This window comes from Lipotes vexillifer, unplaced genomic scaffold (genome assembly GCF_000442215.2).
Source record: "Lipotes vexillifer unplaced genomic scaffold, Lipotes_vexillifer_v1.1 scaffold95, whole genome shotgun sequence".
Lineage (NCBI taxonomy): Eukaryota > Metazoa > Chordata > Mammalia > Artiodactyla > Lipotidae > Lipotes > Lipotes vexillifer.
In genome coordinates, this window is record NW_006791458.1 from 1,868,320 (window position 1) to 1,887,520 (window position 19,201).

General features: G+C 43.4%; 1 protein-coding gene across 1 annotated transcript in view; it reads right to left on the reverse strand.

Annotated features, from left to right (window-relative positions):
• Nucleotides 1-1,052: 1,052 nt before the first annotated feature.
• The window catches only part of TTC1 (tetratricopeptide repeat domain 1), a 53,992-nt gene continuing 35,843 nt past the window's right edge, over nt 1,053-19,201 (reverse strand). Inside the window, exons 5-8 of the mRNA XM_007464411.1 lie at nt 15,166-15,202; nt 10,702-10,850; nt 8,388-8,442; nt 1,053-1,681 (exon numbers count right to left, since the gene is read on the reverse strand). Of these exons, the coding sequence (XP_007464473.1) occupies nt 1,548-1,681; nt 8,388-8,442; nt 10,702-10,850; nt 15,166-15,202 (375 nt within the window). The 3' untranslated portion in view covers nt 1,053-1,547. The remainder of the gene's footprint in view (nt 1,682-8,387; nt 8,443-10,701; nt 10,851-15,165; nt 15,203-19,201) is intronic.

Genomic DNA, 19,201 nt, shown 5'->3' on the forward strand with positions numbered 1-19,201 from the left:
CTCTCTTCTTACTAAAATGTGATTTTTAGTTTTTCTAAAATACTTGTATTAACATAAAATATATTTTGTTGTTTTCAAAGGAATTAATATTTAAGAAATTTGTTTTAATTTCAAATACGGTAAGTATGAAGAGATGTAACCCACATAAACCAAAGCACTCTTTAAATTGTTTTGAGTGTGGAAGGGTCCTGAGATCAGAGGTCTGAGAAGGGCTGCTGCTGCTGGAGCAGCAGTGCACAGCACCGGCCGCACAGGATGCACTCATCACCACTGGGTGGGCCACACGGCTTTCAGCTAAGCTTTCTGTACTTGTACGATTTCTCACACACACCTTTCGGGAAAAATCAGATGCCGGATTTATCATAAAGATAGCAAAGCAAAATTAAAAACCACATTCTCCTCCCTTTCCCCTTATAAAGTGTATGAGGAATTCCATTTCAATCTGGGATAAAGGCTTCGCAAATCACAAAGTGTGGAGACAGCATGTGACTCCACTGCCTACCAACACATGCTGAGGGGCTCTGAGGAACAGAGCAAAACAACAGCACAATTCTTAACACTGGGAGCATGCCTACTGCATGTCACTTACAGAATTATACGTGTACTTACTTCATTTCTAAGATGAAACCTGCACGTCACTGCCCTTGACACTCAAATCATAACAATGAAAAGCTTTTCACCAGCACTGATGACTAAAAAAAAAAATCTACCTTTGAAACTTCTGGGTTCATGGAATCTAAAAGAATATGGTTTTGTTCTGGGATTCACATACCACCATTCCTGAATGAAGCTATTTTAAGTTGAAATGACTAAGATTGATACTTGGTCAAAAACACTGATTCCTTAATTATCTGCACAAACCTGGAGAGGCCTGGGATAGCTTGTAAGGTGGAGTTTCTGAATCCTAATACGTGGTAGGATGGTCAGCTCTTCAAGATCATCTTCAAGGTGGCAACTAAGACTCTGGGCAGATTTGTGGAATCCAGTAACACTGCTCGAAACCAACACTGCTTTAGCTGTTGTTATGGGGACAAAATTCACAACCCAGCTCAGACTGTCACAGAAAGCGTTTATTACCACAGAGGAAATTAGGAGATGTTGGAGCCCACGCAGGGCAGCCTGAGCAGTGCGTGTGATCGGGGCGAGGGAACAGCAGGTGGGGACCCCATCGATCGTGGTTGGGCAGTCTCCGACCAGCAGGTCTGCTCGGCCCAGGAGACTCCAGCTGGGCTTGTTTTTGTGGAGCTCGGGGAGGTGAGCCTTGACAAGCAGGCTTTCTCCCGGACAAAACAAAGAACAGCCAGAACCAAGGCAACAGCTGCACAGACACCACCTTAAAATGGAAATCAAATTAGGCTCATTACATCAGGAACTGTGTTTCACCCTGATCATAAAACAAGGGGGAGAAGGGAGCACTGGCCTCTACTAGGTAGCCTGTCTTTGAGATAAGATGCTGTTAAACGTTAAACACTGGCAGGGCCTTTCCCCTTGCTAACACAGGCAGCATACAATTTCCAAGCCAGCTTTAAAAGCCACTGTTATCTCTGTTATCTGTTATTATCTGGATTTTGAACAAAATTGATGGAGTAGGAGCCAGTAGAGGAATCCTGTTTGATCTGGAAATTCTCTGTGGAGAGCCCAAAAGGCCGAAGAACCAAGTTCCCAAGATCTTTTAGTTTACCTGCAATGTAAAAGCAAAAAGTCCAGTAAATACAGGGAGTCAGCAGAAGCAGGAAGACCCCAAGCGCCTCACTATCTGATTACAAGATAAAAAGAGATTCTCTGCAGTTAAAAAGAAACTCCTGCTTTTCAAATCATGAAACCCTCAGCCCCCAATATACAGCAGAGCAATCACTTCAGCGCCGTCCATCCTGAGCCATGGCTTGCATAGAGGAGCACAAGGGAGCCCTGCTGTGACAGCAAAGCCTCCTGTCCAGGCTGGCCAGAGCCCCCAGGGGACAGGCTGTGGGATGAGCGACGGGCTGCTCTTCCTGGGGCCTGAAGGCCAAGCCTGACGGGGAGGGCCAAGGCCCCCCCAAGTCTATTCTGCATGGAACAGCAGAGTGACTTAGTGAATCTAATTCCACTCTGCGGGTTTCTACTGTACCTGGGTTCAAACTCAAGAGCCTCCTGCTTTTGCAAGTCTTAGCTTCCACACCGAACTCATCATTTCTCGGGAGACGGGAGATCTTGTTCTCTTGCACAGCACCATCACCTCAACAGCCCAGTCTCCCTCCCCAAGTTTCAGGCTTTCCTTGTTAACCACCAGGTGAGTTCATGTCATAAAGACAAAATGAAGACACACAGTTCCTTCCCACCTTGCCCTTGTTAGCAGCTTTGTCCCTCTGAGGTCTCCCACCTTGAAATAAACCCCAGGTAAAGAACTTGAAGATGCATGGCCTTTAAATGTCAAGGCCTTTTCTAGTAACTCTCGGCAACTTTCGGACTCAGTCTAAGATTTAGCCCCCTGGCAGCTCACCATATTCACAGTAAGTTCCCCAAACCCAGACTGACCACTCTCCAGGCAGCCTTCCCAAACTTAAACCTGGAACACATATGCTCAGTGCTGCTGATTAAGGAGAATCACCGGCACAGGCCTTGTCCCTGCGCACAGGTGGCAGCACAGAGAGGCCCAGAAAACTGCTGCAGGTAGGTGGATGCGTGAATAGGGGATCGCAACAAGCCAAGAAAACAGGCCCCCCACCCCGCCCCCTTCAGGAGAGCGTGAGTTAGCCAGAACTTGGGCAGTCTGTCTGTCTTGGGGCTGAAGAGAGAGGAGAGAGGACAGCGAGGAAACAATCATTTAAAGAAGCCCAATAAAATGTCACTGCTGGCACAATTCTTGGCTCTTCTGACACGGAGTGAGTAAAAAGTAAGAAGGAGCCTCAAGGGCCACTCACATCATGGTCCCCAGGAAGAGCCTGTCCCAGGGCCACTGTGGACTGTCGAACAAGCCAGGGGCCACCACCTGGGCTGGAGGGATCACTGCAAGTCCACCTCGACTGCCAGAACAACAATTTGAAGCGCAAATGTACATATGACTTGGTATCTACTATAGGAGGCACTGGGATCTAAAGAATACAAGTTATTCTTGGCTTCTGAGATGCTCACAGCCTAGTGGGCAGCCAGACACAAGACTGAGGTGAGCGCAGAGGAGCTCGCAGGCCCATTCAGGGGTGTGAGGAAGGCGTTTCAGGAGAGACAAGGCTCTGAAGGACGGGGAGCAGTTACTGAAGGTGGTGAGGAGGCCGCTGCACCTAGAGACGGCAGCAAAGCAAGGGCACAAGGATTCAAACTGCAGATGCAGAGGGGGCAGGGGGCTTTGCGCAGGCCCGGACTTTGCCTAACTGGTTGGAGGACCTGCCCGCCACAAGGAGCCCTGGACCTTAGCTTGGCTGATTCTGTGGAGTGGCAGCCATAAATATGTGCTTCTCCAGACGCAGGGAGCACAGTTCCCTCCATGCAGAGGTCGAGGGTCCCACGGCTGTCCACAGTCAGTGACGGAGCAGGGCAGGGACAGAGCAGGGGCCTGTGACAGGTTAACTGTGGCTCCCCAGTGGCTTTGCTGAAACGTCCCTGGCACCACCCTGCAGTGCAGGACTTCTCCGAACCAAGCCCTCCCTCCTCCCAGGGACCTGACGCGGCTCCCACTCACGTCCAGCTCCTGCCCCTCTGCCTCCCTTTCCCTTGCAGGTGTTTCTTCCAATAAATCTCTTGTGTTTCTTTTTTTTTTTTTCTTTTTTTCTTTTTGGTTGTGCTTGGTCTTCGTTGCTGCGCGTGGGCTTTCTTTAGTTGAGGCGAGCGGGGGCTACTCGTTGTTGCAGTGCACGTGCTTCTCATTGTGGTGGCTTCTCTGTTACAGAGCACGGGCTCTAGCTGCACAGGCTTCAGTAGTTGTGGCTCACTGGGCTCAGTAGTTGTGGCTCGTGGGCTCTAGAGCGCAGGCTCGGTAGTTGTGGCGCACGGGCTTCGGTGCTCCGCGGCAATGTGGGATCTCCCCGGAGCAGGGCTCAAACCCGTGTCCCCTGCACTGGTAGGCGGATCCTTAACCACTGCGCCACCAGGGAAGTCCTCTCTTGTGTTTCTAATCAAATCTTGCCTTCTGTTTCTCCAAGGACCCAACCTAACACATATGGCATCATTCTTTTTTCCTTTTATTCTCGTATCTCTGCCTTTATAACATTCCACAATAGCTTGACTATTATCGCCAGAACAGTAGAACAGGAGATGGGAAGTCTGCTTGCTAAATAGAAAACGTACCTGAAGTCCCTGGAAGGTAGCAGACACGTTAAAAAAGACACATGATTAAATAATCTCCCCATTAGAGAAGACCTGAGGTTAACCTGACTTGAATTAATTCAACCAACATGTACTAAGTACATGTGTGGCGGGGATGCAAAGATACAGGACACTGTCTTTACACCAAAATAAGCTTAGATATGATGGAAGATAAGACACACACAGAAGCCAGTTCACATGTAGCTGAGATATAAAATGCTATGAGAGTCAGTAAGAAGAAGATGCCCTCCAGCTTGGGCAGGGAGGAGGGAGATCTGGCAGAGCTTTGTGTGTGAGAGCCTGCATTTCAATCACCACCGAAGGACAGGCAGGACTGCAACCATGTGAGATAGAGGGAGTGGGCAGTGCAGGCAAAAATGGTAGGATCAAATGTATGGAGACAGGCAGGCAAGGGTGGGCAGTGTGTCCAAAGGGCTGAAAGGGAGGTGGCAGGGCGCGGCAAAGGCGATTGATGGTTTGAGAAGAGCTTTCAGGGTTAATAATGCTACGGGGCAAAGTGAAGAATAAGCCACAAGAGGAGAGCCTGGAGGTGGTTCTGACAGAAAGCTGGTGAGGCATAATGGGAAAGAGGCTGTTTATTCACTGAACAAACATCTGATGCTTACACTGTCAGGTGAAGAAGCTCTGAAATTAGGGGTATGGAAATAACAGACACAACCTATATATATAAAATAGATAAGCAACAAGGATATACCAGCAATTATACCCATTATCGTGTAATAACCTCAAATGGTGTATAAACTGCAAAAGTACTGAATCGCTACCTGTGCACCTGAACCTAACACAATATTTTAAATCAACTACACTTCAATTAAAAAAAGCTCTGAAATTAGCGTAGGGCCAATGGGAACATAAGGAAACAGAGCACAACACTAAGGTGCAACCAATAAGTTTCGGTGTCTGCAAGATTCACCTTTTACTGTTGATGGTGGCAGAGAAGCACCTTCAGCAGAGGTCGTGCTCCTTCCTAGCTCTGTACACACACACTCACCATCTTCCTGCTGCTGTTCACAGTCAGGGTGGGCGCTCAGAGACGAGGGCAGCTTCGCTGAACCCAAGACAGGATCATCTGCCAAACTAGCCTATCTGCCACACTTTCCACTGGCTGCCAAATCCCACCCCTCCCCTGACATGGGCAGTATTAGGTTCCTTTATTTCCACTTGTAGCAAATCTGACATGACTCAGCCTGAATGTGCCCACATGTCCCTAACTGTTAGGATCTCATCTATAAGAGATCCCATGGCAAAGAGAAGAGTCCAACACTGCTTGTGCTCAGACAAGAACATTTATGACTAGAGATGAAGGCTTGGCACTGGATCCAGTTCTGATAAATATTAACTTCTGTGTCTCCAAGCAACACTGTATTATAAAAACCCAACTGACTCATTACACATAATTTCTCTTTGGAGATACTGACTGCAGTAGTCAGTTTACCATCAGGAGAGCCTGGAAGGCCATTTGTTTTCACCTCCTTAAGATCACTGAGGTTGGGACCAGTGGAATAGATCCTTTAGGACTTTCTCCTATTAGGAGAAACGAATTGCATCCAAGTCAATCCTGACACTGCATTTCCTCTTATGAGGCAGAACACTAAGCCATGAAGCTGTGACTCTTGCTTTCCTCTGAGCAAAAGGCAAATTAAGAGAGCACAGAATAAAGAAAATAAAATTCACACTCAATTCAAATGCTTATATATTAGTCAGCTCTTGGGTGAACGTGGAAGTGGAAAGAAGCCTTACCAAGAACTATCAAAGAGGAGAAGCTACAGAAGCAGCAACTAGGTAACGAAGCAAAAAGCAGGGCATTGAAAACCCAAAACTGACATTCCCTACTGAGGGGGTGACAGCAACACGGAACTGGCTGAGAGATTCTCCAGTGGCCAGAGCACACGGCATGGCAAGTGTACAGTGTGTAACGAGTATCAGGCAGGGCAGCAGGAAGAGAAATGTGAAAATAGAGCCTGGATTTCCATACCCAGATGTACGGCTTCAGCAGTTTTAAGGGACAGTAACAATTTCGAGGCTCTCTTGTGATATTTGGCAAGGGAGATGATTCTAGGCCCCTCTATCACTTGCAGAGAGGCACACAATGCACAGGAATAGCCAAAAAGACCTGTTGCATCCTCACAATGATAATGTACAAGTTACTTCCAGCTCCAAATCTAGCTTTTGAACATGGAACATACAAGGTGGTATATTCTTAATTCAGTTCACAACTACACACTCATTAGGATGCTAATGGCCAGGAGTGAACACCTGAGTAACTTCAGGAATCAGGAGACCAGCAACATGTTCCAGGAAGGTGGAAGGAGGGCATGGTACAAGTGGAAAACCTGGGCTGGATGCGGAACAAGGCCCCTGTGTGTGCCGAGCAGCTGGGTGCCGGTGAAAGGAAGGTAGGGTTTCTGGGGCAGTGCCTCACCCATCTCTCTTGATCCTTTGGGGGAATCAAAGAGTTTCATGTCACAGCTCTAGGTTTTCCAGGTCAGGACAGCCTCTCGACTGAGGTAGGAAGAGCAGATCCCCCGGAATTGTTGGAACAGAAGCTAAATGCTCTGAGCCTCTTGGGGTGCTCTGTCCAGGACATCTTTCCCGGCTCATCACACCACTGACTATACCCTTAAGTCATTCCCTGGCTATAACAGCCACCAGGCTATCTTCCCAGAGAAAAGGACAAAAGCAAACACTCCAGTTACTGACCCCTTTCCTCAAATCTAAAGTCAGCATGACTGTCCCTCTCTGGCAAGGACTGTAGCACTATGAGTGATTGCCACCCTGGGTCTCCACTCCTGCTCTAAGGATGACATTTATAAATGACAGACTAAGAAGAGAGGAGTAAGCATGTTCTGCCCATTCATAATTCCAATTAGAATTTTTTTTCCCCCAAGAAGGGGGGTACGTAGCTCTTCTTTCTAACAAAAAGGAAGTCGTTACAGAGAGAAAAGGAAAAGCAAGTCAAGATGATCGAACAAACTTAAAGACAATCTCATTTTGTTAAATAATCACATAACGTACTAAATGCCAGTGACAAATGGTGTTAAGCAGTTTTAAAAATCTTTAACTGCCAATCTTCCAGCAGAAGCCATCATTCCCAGAGAAACTTAGCACTAAAAATCATGCAGTCCACTGCAAAAAGCTTGCTCAGAACTTCTAAGCAAGTGACGTTACTCTGCGCTTCTAGAGGGACCAGCCTCCAAAAATCTCAAAGCACACGAATCAAAGCTGGCTCATCTGTAACAAGGAAGGAAGAACACCAGAAAGCTCTTGTGGGGCTGAGAGTGATTTCTCCCTTTAAGGCGCTACTATGGGAGGTGACACCCAGAACCAATATTTTATTCATGATCCTTGTATTCATTAAGAATATAAAGGAAGGGGCTTCCCTGGTGGCGCAGTGGTTAAGAATCCGCCTGCCAATGCAGGGGACACGGGTTCTATCCCTGCGATCCCATATGCCACGGAGCAACTAAGCCCATGCGCCACAACTACTGAGCCCATGCTCCACAACTACTGAAGCCCGGGCACCTAGAGCCCGTGCTCCACAAGAGAGGCCACCGCAATGAGAAGCCCACGCACCGCAATGAAGAGTAGCCCCCGCTCGCCACAACTAGGGAAAGTGCACACACAGTAACGAAGACCCAATGCAGCCAAATATAAATAAATAGATAGATAGATAAAAAACACAAAAACCAAAAAACCTGAAGTTGTTTACTCAAATGAAGAAATTCAACTGTTTTTATGAAATTCATGACCTGAAATAGAGGTTGGTGGCAGCCCAGGTTGGGAGTTAATTATGTTTGCATTCTTGAAGGGAGGAAAATTTTCCAACAAAAAGAAAAAAAAAAAACCCCCACAAAATGGAAGTTTCGTTTTTGAAAAGCTGCTATCCACTCTAAACCACACTGCTCCTTCTAGAGTTAAAAATGGCTAAGAACTCACTAGCCCCACGGTACTGGTGCCCACAACAAACAAAGGGCCCCAAAGCTATTTCTAACTGCTGTATTCTCCTCTAATGAATAAAAGTACTGATGGCCCCATCCCCGGCTTCCTAGCTATTTATGGTCAAGAGAAGGTAAGGGAAGCAGACTTACCTAACATATCTTCCTTTAGTCTTTCATTACGTTCCTCAATTTGCTTAGGTAACCTCTGAGGGAAAAAGCACCAAAACGTGGGTTGTGAAAATCTTTTGGCTTTATTTTGAATTTGAGAAACATTAAAAACCTCATGTGAAAGTGAGATCAGGTTAAGTACATATACATGAGCCTATTAAACATAGAGAAGAACAAATGTCTGTCTGCAGGGGAGCTACAGAGACTGGAGTTTGGTTTGGTTCAATGCTATATTCCCAGTTCTTAGCAGAGTGGCCCAAGGAGGACCTCAATAAAAACTTGGTGAAAAATACACACACACACACACACACACACACGCACACACACACACAGAAAATGTCTGAAAGGATACAAACCAGATGTTTACAGGGGTATATTTAGGTGGTGGGATTATAGGTGATATTTATATTATTAATTTTTTTGCTCATTTGTACTTTTTAACTTGAAGTCCTTTCTTTATATAATCTAATTTGTTGAGAAAGCATCAGATCGTTCCAACCTTGGCACTACTGATATTTTGGACTGGGTAACTGCTGTAGGGCTGTCCTGTGCATCATAGAATGTTTAGAGCATCCCTGGCCTCCACCCGCCAGATGCCAACAGTACCCTCCGAGACATGACAAAGTGCCTCCCCACACTGCCAAACGCCCCCTGGAACCAAATCACCTCCAGCTGGCCTAGATTAGAGTCTTCTATGGTCACTTTTAGCTCTGTAATTGCCCCCAAGTACTCTGGGAGTCCAGTATTAACTCAGTTGTAATAACTCAAGATAAAATAAATTCTTCATGCATATAACAGCTAGCTTTAAAAAAAGGCTCCCTTTCACGGAACTCTTAAAACTAATTTGACAAGGATAAAGGCTACCAAGAATTTAGCCAAGATTTTAAGAACTCTATTCCCTTTCCTCATGTCAAATTTAAGTTAATCCTAACACCATTCAGAGATATGTTAGAAGTCAGAAAAAGGATTAAAACTGCTTTCAGATTGCTTATGTATTTAAATTACCCAAACGAGCCCTTTTCCCATTATTCAAAAGATCTGTTGTTATTGAAAGAATTCACCTCAAGTGGGTATAAAAACAAAGCAAAACAAAACCCAAACCACCTAGAATATTAGTGCAGGGAGAGGAGTCAACATTTCTCAGGTCCGCTTGGTGGAATAAGAGTCCCGTGAACTAGACGGGAACCTGTATAGCAGGGCCTCAGATGCCCTCAGGGGCCAGAGGGGAAAGGTAGTGAGTAATGGACCGGGTGTAAGGCAAGAGTACGGGCACGCTCAGCGTGGAATCGAGAGCGCCAGCTGAGCACCAGCGTGTGGGAGCTCAAGGAGGAGCCAGCACGTCCGCATCTTCCAATTTCAAGAGGAGCCCGACTTAGATTTTCATCTAGTAAAATCTTTCCATTTGTAAATGTTGGCAAGTGCCCTCAATTCCAAAAACAAAACCGAGAAGTCTGGCTTAAATAAAAGACTCCTGTAGCTCCCCGGCTCCCGCCACCTCTGCGGCATACTGGGTTCAGAACGGACCTCTCCATCCTAATGGCCCTCTGAAAAGTCTGGCAGCAAAGAAACCTGTTTGGTTAAAGCCAGTGTTTGTCGAACTTACTTGAACATGCATTATTTTGGGGCAAGAAGATATACACATCCAATACTGCAATATATCCTTCAGAGTGTATGTTGCGCTGTGCGTTAGAGATAATCAAAGAGTGGTGCTAAAGGTAAGAGCACAAATCTGGAGTTATTTTTAAAGGGAGGAGAACCAGTAACATTTAGTTAACTTACAAGTGACATAAAAAATATTATGTCATTTAGAAGCAAAAGGATTTTTAGTGCCAAGGACAAGAACTAGAGTCATTTTAAGAGAGATAAGACAGTTAGTTTAGGATATATTCAATTGGAAATGTGCTGGCCATATAACAATGAATAGAAACTTGGTGACTGAGTAAGGAAAAGGATGACAAGAAAACCAGAAATTTGTTACCTATAATATTAAGACTCACTTTCAACTAAACCAGGCACCTACAAGTAGACAAGATTTCCCAGTCCAGCAATGAAATAAAGTTCTTGTCAACCCTAGAGGTTAGAGGTTTACACAGATAACACTTTTAGAATGAAGATTAAATAGTACATGGTACAGTGGGTGTGTGGCCACCACTTCAAAGTTCTATCTCCCATATATTCTGATAAGCTTCTCAAAACCTTAGAAATGGCATATAGTTGTGTCTCTAAGGATCATTTAACATTCACCGAGTAGCAACACAAGGAATAGAAAATATTTTTGTAAAAAAATTAGGTTTACCATACAAGCTTCTCTTGCTTGATGTACTGACGGATCTTTTCCTAGTATGGATTTATAGTCTTCCAGGGCTTCATCCAGCTTGTCAGTCTTCTCGTACAACTCTGCTCTCCTCAATATTGCCCTGATATAGCTGGGGTTTAACTGAATTGCTATAAAAAGAGAAGAAATAATTGTCACCATGAGGAAAAAGGGCCTATACATCCTCAGCTATATCAAGTTTATTATTCTCCATGGGTCCATAAGGAAAAGTTATTTGTCAAAGGACATACCTACAGTTGGCAAACTTCTGTAAAGGGAAGACAGTAAAGATTTTAGACTTTGTGGGATAGACTGTCTGTTACAACTACTGAACTCTGCTATTGTAGCATGAAAGCAAGCATAGACGATGCATAAGCAAATAAGGTTAGCTGTATCACAATAAGCCTTTTTTATGAATAATGAAGTCTGAAGTTCACATAATTTTTATGTGTCTTGAAATATTACTTCTCTTTTATTTCCAACCATTTAATATAAAAACCATTCTTGGCATGCAGGCTGGATTTGGCTTGTTGACTGTAGTTTACCAAACCCTGGTCCATACCCAAGTCCTACTTTCCACCTACTTGTCCTTCACCCACTTCAGAACAGACCAAAACACAGAGCTCAAGGCACAGTGAAAAAGTAAGAGGGAATTTGAAGGCACATATTAAAAAACTGAGGGAGAACTTTGGTGGCAGACTCTGCTATCATTCTCTCTTTTCTAGGCCTCAGCTACTGCGGTCGTGCCTTGACTCCTGAGGTTACATTTTTAGCTAAATCCTCACTGTTCCTTCAAACTCCCGCTCTAACAGCCTTAGATCACTGGCACATAATATCCTCTCCTTTTTCCAACAACAACCCTTCCAATAATCAAGTGCCCGCGTTTTGGTTCAAGTATACTACATTCTTGTATTCTTTTTTGAGTTCTTTCCCTGTTAGAAAGCAATATCATGGCTCTAGAACTTTTTTCTTTTCAAGTAATATACTCATTTTTAAATTCACTTATGCTTTCAGTAACTATTTATTTAGTACCTAATATATGCACCTAGTTCAGTGTATCTCTGGAGTATAGTAGTGGCAAACAGAACAGACTACGACCACCTTCTCATGAAGCTTTAAGCTATTCTAGGAGGCAAGAGAAGATGGCATACAAATAATTTCAGATAGTTTTGTGCTGTAGAGAAAAATAAAACAAGGTGATGTAAATTCAGGTGAAGAGGGGAATAAGTAACTTTAGAGAGTGGTCAAATATGAAAAAGGATTATCTGAGGGAGGCCAGCCATTTGAAAAGCTGAGGAAGAGCATACAGGAAAAAGGACTAACAAGAGTAAAGGCTCTAAAGCAAGAATAACTTTGACATGTGTGTTGGTGACTAGGTAAGGGCTGTGGAAGAGATGAGGTTGAAGATACGCAACAAGCAGGTCCTGGAGGCCTTGCTGGCCAGCGAAAAGAGCTTGGACTTTTTCTTAAGTGTGATACGAAGCCACTGGAATGTTTTCAAGCAGATTAAGACATAATCTGATTTACAGTTTTAAAGGATCACTTTGGCTACAGTGTGGAGGGGGCGAGGGGAAGCAGAGACAGCTCGGACGTCACTGCAATGGTCCAGATGAGAGAGGATGCTGACTAAGCTGCTAACAGTGGAGATGGAAAGGAGAGGCCAGATTAAGGAAGTGTCTTTGAATCAGAGCCCAAAGGATTTGCTAATTAATTAAGCCATGTGGAATGAAAGAAAGAGTAATCAGGGATGACCCCAAAGGTTTTAGTTTCAGCAAGTAAATAATGGATAATAATGTCATTCATTAGAATGAAAAAAAGTAACTTCAAGTTGTATTCACACATGCATGCGTGGGGACTGCGGAGGCACCAGAGTCTGCTCTGGGCACGTTAAATCTGCAATGCCTACTAGACATCCCAGAGGAGATGTCAACTTTGCAATGGGACACAGGGCTCCAGACTACAGGGCAGAGCCGAAAATATAAACTACAGCATAGAGATGGGTTATTTAAAGTTGCAGAACTAGATGAGATCACATAGGGAGAAAATATAGAGGGAAAAAAAAGAAGAGGGCCCTATAGATGAAGAATTAGGGACTTCCAAAATGATGAGGCTGACAGAGAAGCCAGCGAAAGAGACTAAAAAGGAATAGCCAATGAAACAGAAGAAAATGAGGAATGACACACTGTGTTAAATGCTTTTGGGAAGTCAAGTAAGATGAGGATAGAGAAGCAACTACTGAACAAGAGGAAGGTGTTGGTGTGACCTTTACAAGATGGGTTTCAGGGGCATGAATGAAACAGAAGTCCAATGGATGTGTGAGGAGAGAATGGGAGAAGACAAAGGAGACACAGTAGGTATAGACAATCTTTCAATGAAGCAGACCAGAGAAATGGGACAGGGGTTGGAGGGGGATATTGGTTCAGAAGGTTTTCTGAAAGAACCCAAACCTCAACATTTCAACTTTACACGCTGTCAACCTCCCCTTAGTCCAGCACATCATCTTCTCTTAAAATATTCCCAACTACATAATACTCACAGGAAAAAAAAAATACTCCAATGACCTCTACTACATCTTTTAAAAAACGGAACCCCCTAATTTACATTTTAACTCAGATACTGCCCCCTTCTCAACTAGTGGATAGCTTCTAACAATGCAAATATGTATTGAAGAGAAAGAATTCTTCCCGTAATTACTTTTTTTTTTTTTTTTTGGCCTCAAAGCTTACAGGATCTCAGTTCCTTGACCAGAGATTGAACCCGGGCCCCGGCAGTGAAAGCACCGAGTCCTAACCACTGGACAGCCAGGGAATTCCCCATGATTACTTTATAAAAACCTCAAATGTCAACTTTTCACTCTAACTTGTGATTTTCTTTCTCAATCCATATAAACAGAATTAACTTAAACTTTAAGGCTAAAACTTTATGCCAAGGCTAAAAGACCAAAGGTGACTAGCATTAAATACTGTTCCATATAACTGGTAGTAATGAGCTCCAAATATGACCTCAGAAATAAGCTAAGTCCTTTGCCAGGGTTTATGCACTGAGTGGGCATGTGTTTAGGGGGGTTAGTGGGAGAAGAAGGGTCCTTAATACAAATAAACCATACTAGTGTCAACGTATTTGGCCTATAGGGGTTCAACAACCCATATGCAGCCCATAACAACTAAGTATAAGCACATGAATACGGATTTAACCAAATCCAAAAACAAATCTGGAAAACACTTTGGCTGGAAACACTTTCCTTCCCCTTCCTCTCATTTTCTTGGCTCCTACACTGAGGGTTACAGCTAGAAATGAATTCTCTTTCCTAGTGTATACCCTGCTAATCAGGCGTACAAGGCATTTTCTCACCGCTTGGTTACAGAGAAAAGAACTGAAAATCAGAATCTTGTTCCTAATTTAAACTCTTCAAACCCACACATCTCACACAGATTAAGGTTGAACACCTTCTTCCAAACAAAACAGTACATTCAGAATTAGTTGCAGCCCAAGATAAATAGATCAGAAGAAGTTTGCTAGATTCTAATGTAGTAACAGGTTCCTTCAGATACTCTATAGAAATACCAAGGATAAAGAAAAGAAATCCAGTAGAGAGGGTGACTAATTCATGTTAAAAAAAACCTAAAAAACAAAACAGAAGAGGGAATTCATGCTTGGTCTGAGAGTGGGATTAGATAATATATAAGGTTCTTTCTAACTCTATGATTCTCTCAGAGAAAATATTATCCAAAGGAGGAAAATGGAAAAAAAAAAAAACACAACAACCCACAAATTACAAGAGTAGTAATTAGCTAGAAAGACTCATGAGAGTAGCAAGATGCAAGGAAAACGATTGTGTGTTCTCCACACCAAGACAAACAACCGTCTGGCCTATCAGGAAATTTGTGGAAAAAACAATGGTGATCCTATGTCTGGGGCTGTTTCTATCAGTTGGTAGAATGAAAGGACCATGATGGAACTCAGACAGCAGAGGCCTGATTCACTGTGTGGAACCTGAAAGGATAATTAAAATGATGGCAAGGAGGTTTGGATTAAGTACTACATCTGAAGAGAGTACCAATTCCCTAACAGCAACTGCCCTTCCAAACACACAGATTCAGGTGCCCCAATAGCAGCTAACTAAGATCTTCAACTTCAGTTTCAAAGGAGAGTAATTTGGACATACAGGGAATAAACTCTGTTTCTGTGGCCAAGGTAGCTCGGAATTATTCTCCGTATATTTACCAATACAGGATAAATGACTGAACTATCCATTCAAAAGCATGCTTACACTAAGACAACTACTGTGCAGTACCTCTAAGAAAGGCCGAGAGCTTCTCCTTTAACTGCCTCAGAAGAAGAGTACATGTGTACAAGTAAACACCTGACTGAGAGCCTCCTTATTTGCTTGTCTAGCTGAGGTAATGCTTTTGTATGTTAACATGCAACAAGACCAAAAAGCTGTACCTTTGCTGCAGTCACTGATGGCCATCTCTTTCTTGTCCTAAAAGGAAATAGATCATTAATATGTCACCCTAATTCTGTCTCAATAGCCCAAAGGCTCAATGACATATGCTGATCATTAATAACTGCTTATGGAGATGCAGAATGCTTTTCAAGGAAATAACACCAAAACACGCGTGTTACTTCCAAGCTAAAATTCAAACTATGCTCACAGCTCTAACTTGAAAGCCTCCTGGTGACAAATTATTCAAGTAGCTTCTTCCTAAAGTATCTTTAAAGACTGTTGCAATTGACTTGTTATATTTGCAAGATACTTTACATTAGAATGTTACAGTGAGAAAACTTTGTGATCAATTAACAGGGCAAATGACTGATATCTGAATAACTGAATTAATAACCCTCCTCTTTAGCTGTTATATATCGCACCCAAAGTGGTATCTTGAAAATGTATACAGATGGTCCATCTACAGACACTGTATGGTTTGTCGCGTAGTCTCAGTTATAAACCTTAATTTATCCACTGATGAAACAAAAATACCAAACAATTCACTAAATAAGATATCTAACTAATATAACTTGCTGAATTGCGAAGCATGGCACAGTGGAAAGAACACAGGATATCAAAAGAACTAGATTCTAGTTTCAGCTCTGACACTAATCTGCTATTTAACTTTTCTAAGCTCTAAATGTCTATCTTCCCCAAATTAGAAATTTTCTACAATGTTAGAGAAATGTGAGTTCAAATAAACATTCAAAACTTCCATAATGGCTACTGTAGGAAATGCCAAATATTTTGCAGAATATTTTAGAGCAATGTCTACCAAATTGAATTTCAGGATTCAATCAGAAACAGTTCCAGGATGGGGAGTGACTGCTTAATGGGTTTCCTTTTAGGGTCATAAAAAAAATTCTGGAAACAGACAGTGGTGACGGCTGCCTAACACTGTGAATGTATCCAGTGCCACTGTGAATGGCACTGAATTGTATACTTTAAAATGGTCAATTTTGTAGCATGTGTATTTTACCCACAATAAGCAAAAAAGGTTCCAGAGTCATTTGGGAAACACTAACTATATTATCTCTTCCAATGTTCATCATAGCAATTCACATATTAAAAACTCTAACAAGAAAGAAGTCCTGTAGTAAAGAAACCTGTAAGTCAGTACTTCCCCAACTTATTAGATTTCTATAAATCTAAGATACAACTTCATATTTTAAACTGAAATAGGAGTAAATCTTTATAACTTTTTAAAATAATTAATTTAATTAATTAATTAATTTATGGCTGCATTGGGTCTTCATTGCTGTGCACGGGCTTTCTCTAGTTGCAGTGAGCAGGGGCTACTCTTTGTTGCGGTGCGCGGGCTTCTCATTGTGGTGGCTTCTCTTGTTGCGGAGCACAGGCTCTATGCACACGGACTTCAGTAGCTGTGGAACGCAGGCTCAGTAGTTGTGGCTCACGGGCTCTAGAGCGCAGGCTCTAGTTGTGGCGCACGGGCTTAGTTGCTCTGCGGCCTGTGGGATCTTCCCTGACCAAGGCTCGAACCCATGTCCCCCGCATTGGCAGGCAGATTCTTAACCACTGTGCCACTGGGGAAGTCCCAAATCTTTATAACTTATGTTTACAACTGCTGTGGTGGTATTCTTTGTGCCCCCAAGTAACTACTTTTAGAGCCTATTTTTTTAGGGCTTTGTCTGCTCTTGTGTAGTCAGGCCTAGAGCTGAAACTCTGTCCTAACTCCAGTTTGCCTTTTCCCTCTCCAGACATGAAACATAAAGCTTGCCCAGGCACACCCAGTCAGGGATGCTGAGCCTGCAAACTTGCCTTTCAGAAATTCTTCTTAAAGCAGTTAACCCATCACTTCCTTAAACTCAGAACATGCTCCTTAAATCACTTCAGTACATTAATTCTGAAAGTCTCCAAGTCTATAATTTTAGGATCTTTAAAAAATATTAGGGGGCTTCCCTGGTGGCGCAGTGCTTGAGAGTCCGCCTGCCGATGCAGGAGACGCGGGCTCGTGCCCCGTTTCGGGCAGATCCCACATGCCGCGGAGCGGCTGGGCCCGTGAGCCATGGCCACCGAGCCTGCGCGTCCGGAGCCTGTGCTCCGCAAATGGGAGAGGCCACAACAGGGAGAGGCCCGCATAACGCAAGGGGAAAAAAAAAAAAAAAAAAAAAAAATTAGGAATGCAAGTTAAAAGAACAAAACAAACAAAAACCCCACTAACAAACCTATCCTTTGTTCAGGAAAGAGTCACAGAGCAACTCTCTTCTGAGTTCTCCTCAGCTGTGACAGACAGAAGACTAGCAAGGCCATACATTTTCCTAATTCAAGAACCAGTTGATCATACCAGCCCAACACTAGCAATGCCAGTATCTTGGCAATTGTGGGAACAAAGAATCCCCAAACCCAGGAGCCAAATGGGTATGGTACAAAGTTTTCTCTGACACTGAAGGTATCCTTGATCTCACTTCACAATGACAATTTCCAGTCTAAGCATGTGGCTAGATGTCTCCAAGAGGCAAAAGTGAAAGATCAGAATTTTCCAGCTAAGTGTAAAAACTATTAGGTGTGAATTCTGATCGATGGTAGAATATATTAATGACTGTTGTTTTAAATAAACTTAAAACAGTTGTTTTATTTCCCCTAATACAAAATGTCTGTTTGTATACTCTAGAATTATTCCTTCTCTCATGCCACACGAATCACTCTAAAAAACTTCACCCTGGACACTGAATCTGATAATAAAACATATGAGTCTGGGTTGAAATAAAACTTTTTGCATGTCCAAATACTCAAGCACACCCCCAACCCCCCTTTAAAAACCCTGGCCATCCAAAGTGACTTTGGTAGAAGCACTAGAGAATTCCAGTCAACATCAAAAAAGAAAGTGATGTAGATACCTGACCTAAAAGAACAGAAAACCACTCCACCCAGTCTCGGGCCTGCTTCGTAGCTGCTTAGAGGTGTGTTAAAAAACCTACCCTTTGTGCTTGGAATACAAGTAGTCACAGTTAAACAAGTGGTATTGTTTTATTTCAAGCTCTCATCATTTCAATCTGGCAAGATTTACTATGTTGACTAAATAGGAATATCAGACAAATCACAAATCTGACTTTTGGTATCCAGCACGATACCAAACAAATATATTTACACTCTCATCTATCCTAAATTCACCCTGTTACACCAGGTTCTCAATCCTTTGGAAATACAAAATACCTCTGAACTTTCCCTGACACCTACTGTGCATTTAAGCATACCTCTCACCCCAACTCTTGGACGTTTCTCCCTATGTCCACACTTCAACAGAAAATCAGAATCTCAGGGATAAGCATCTTGAAGTCCAGTTTTAAGCACTGTTTCCTATCCCTTTGGGTCTTTATCTAGAGTTCCAGAGGCCTAAAATAAGCAGCTGTAGCTATTCTAGGAGATGCACTAGGCTCTTTGCTTCATTAACCTGCCCTAGTTTGGCGGAAACTTTGCCAGGCTTCCTTCCATGGAAGTGTTCACTCAGCCACTTTAATGAGGAATGTGAACAGTAATCTGACTGAAGTTTTTCAAAATATTTTTTTCTATCTTCCCCATGCCCTTTAAATCAGGGAAATCTATGGGTAGGAAAAGAGAGGCAGCAACTTTAGAGCCCCTATGCTTGTTTCTGGAGAGAAGCTATCCTACGAAAACACTGTAAGTTCATGTGCTTCTTAAAAAGAAAAGGTCAGGGGCTTCCCTGGTGGCGCAGTGGTTGAGAATCTGCCTGCTAATGCAGGGGACACGGGTTCGAACCCTGGTCTGGGAGGATCCCACATGCCGCGGAGCAACTACTAGGCCCGTGAGCCACAACTACTGAGCCTGCGCATCTGGAGCCTGTGCTCCACAACAAGAGAGGCTGCGATAGTGAGAGGCCCGCGCACCGTGATGAAGAGTGGCCCCCACTTGCCACAACTAGAGAAAGCCCTCGCAAAGAAATGAAGACCCAACACAGCAAAAATAAATTAATTAATTAATAAACTCCTACCCCCAACATCTTAAAAAAAATAA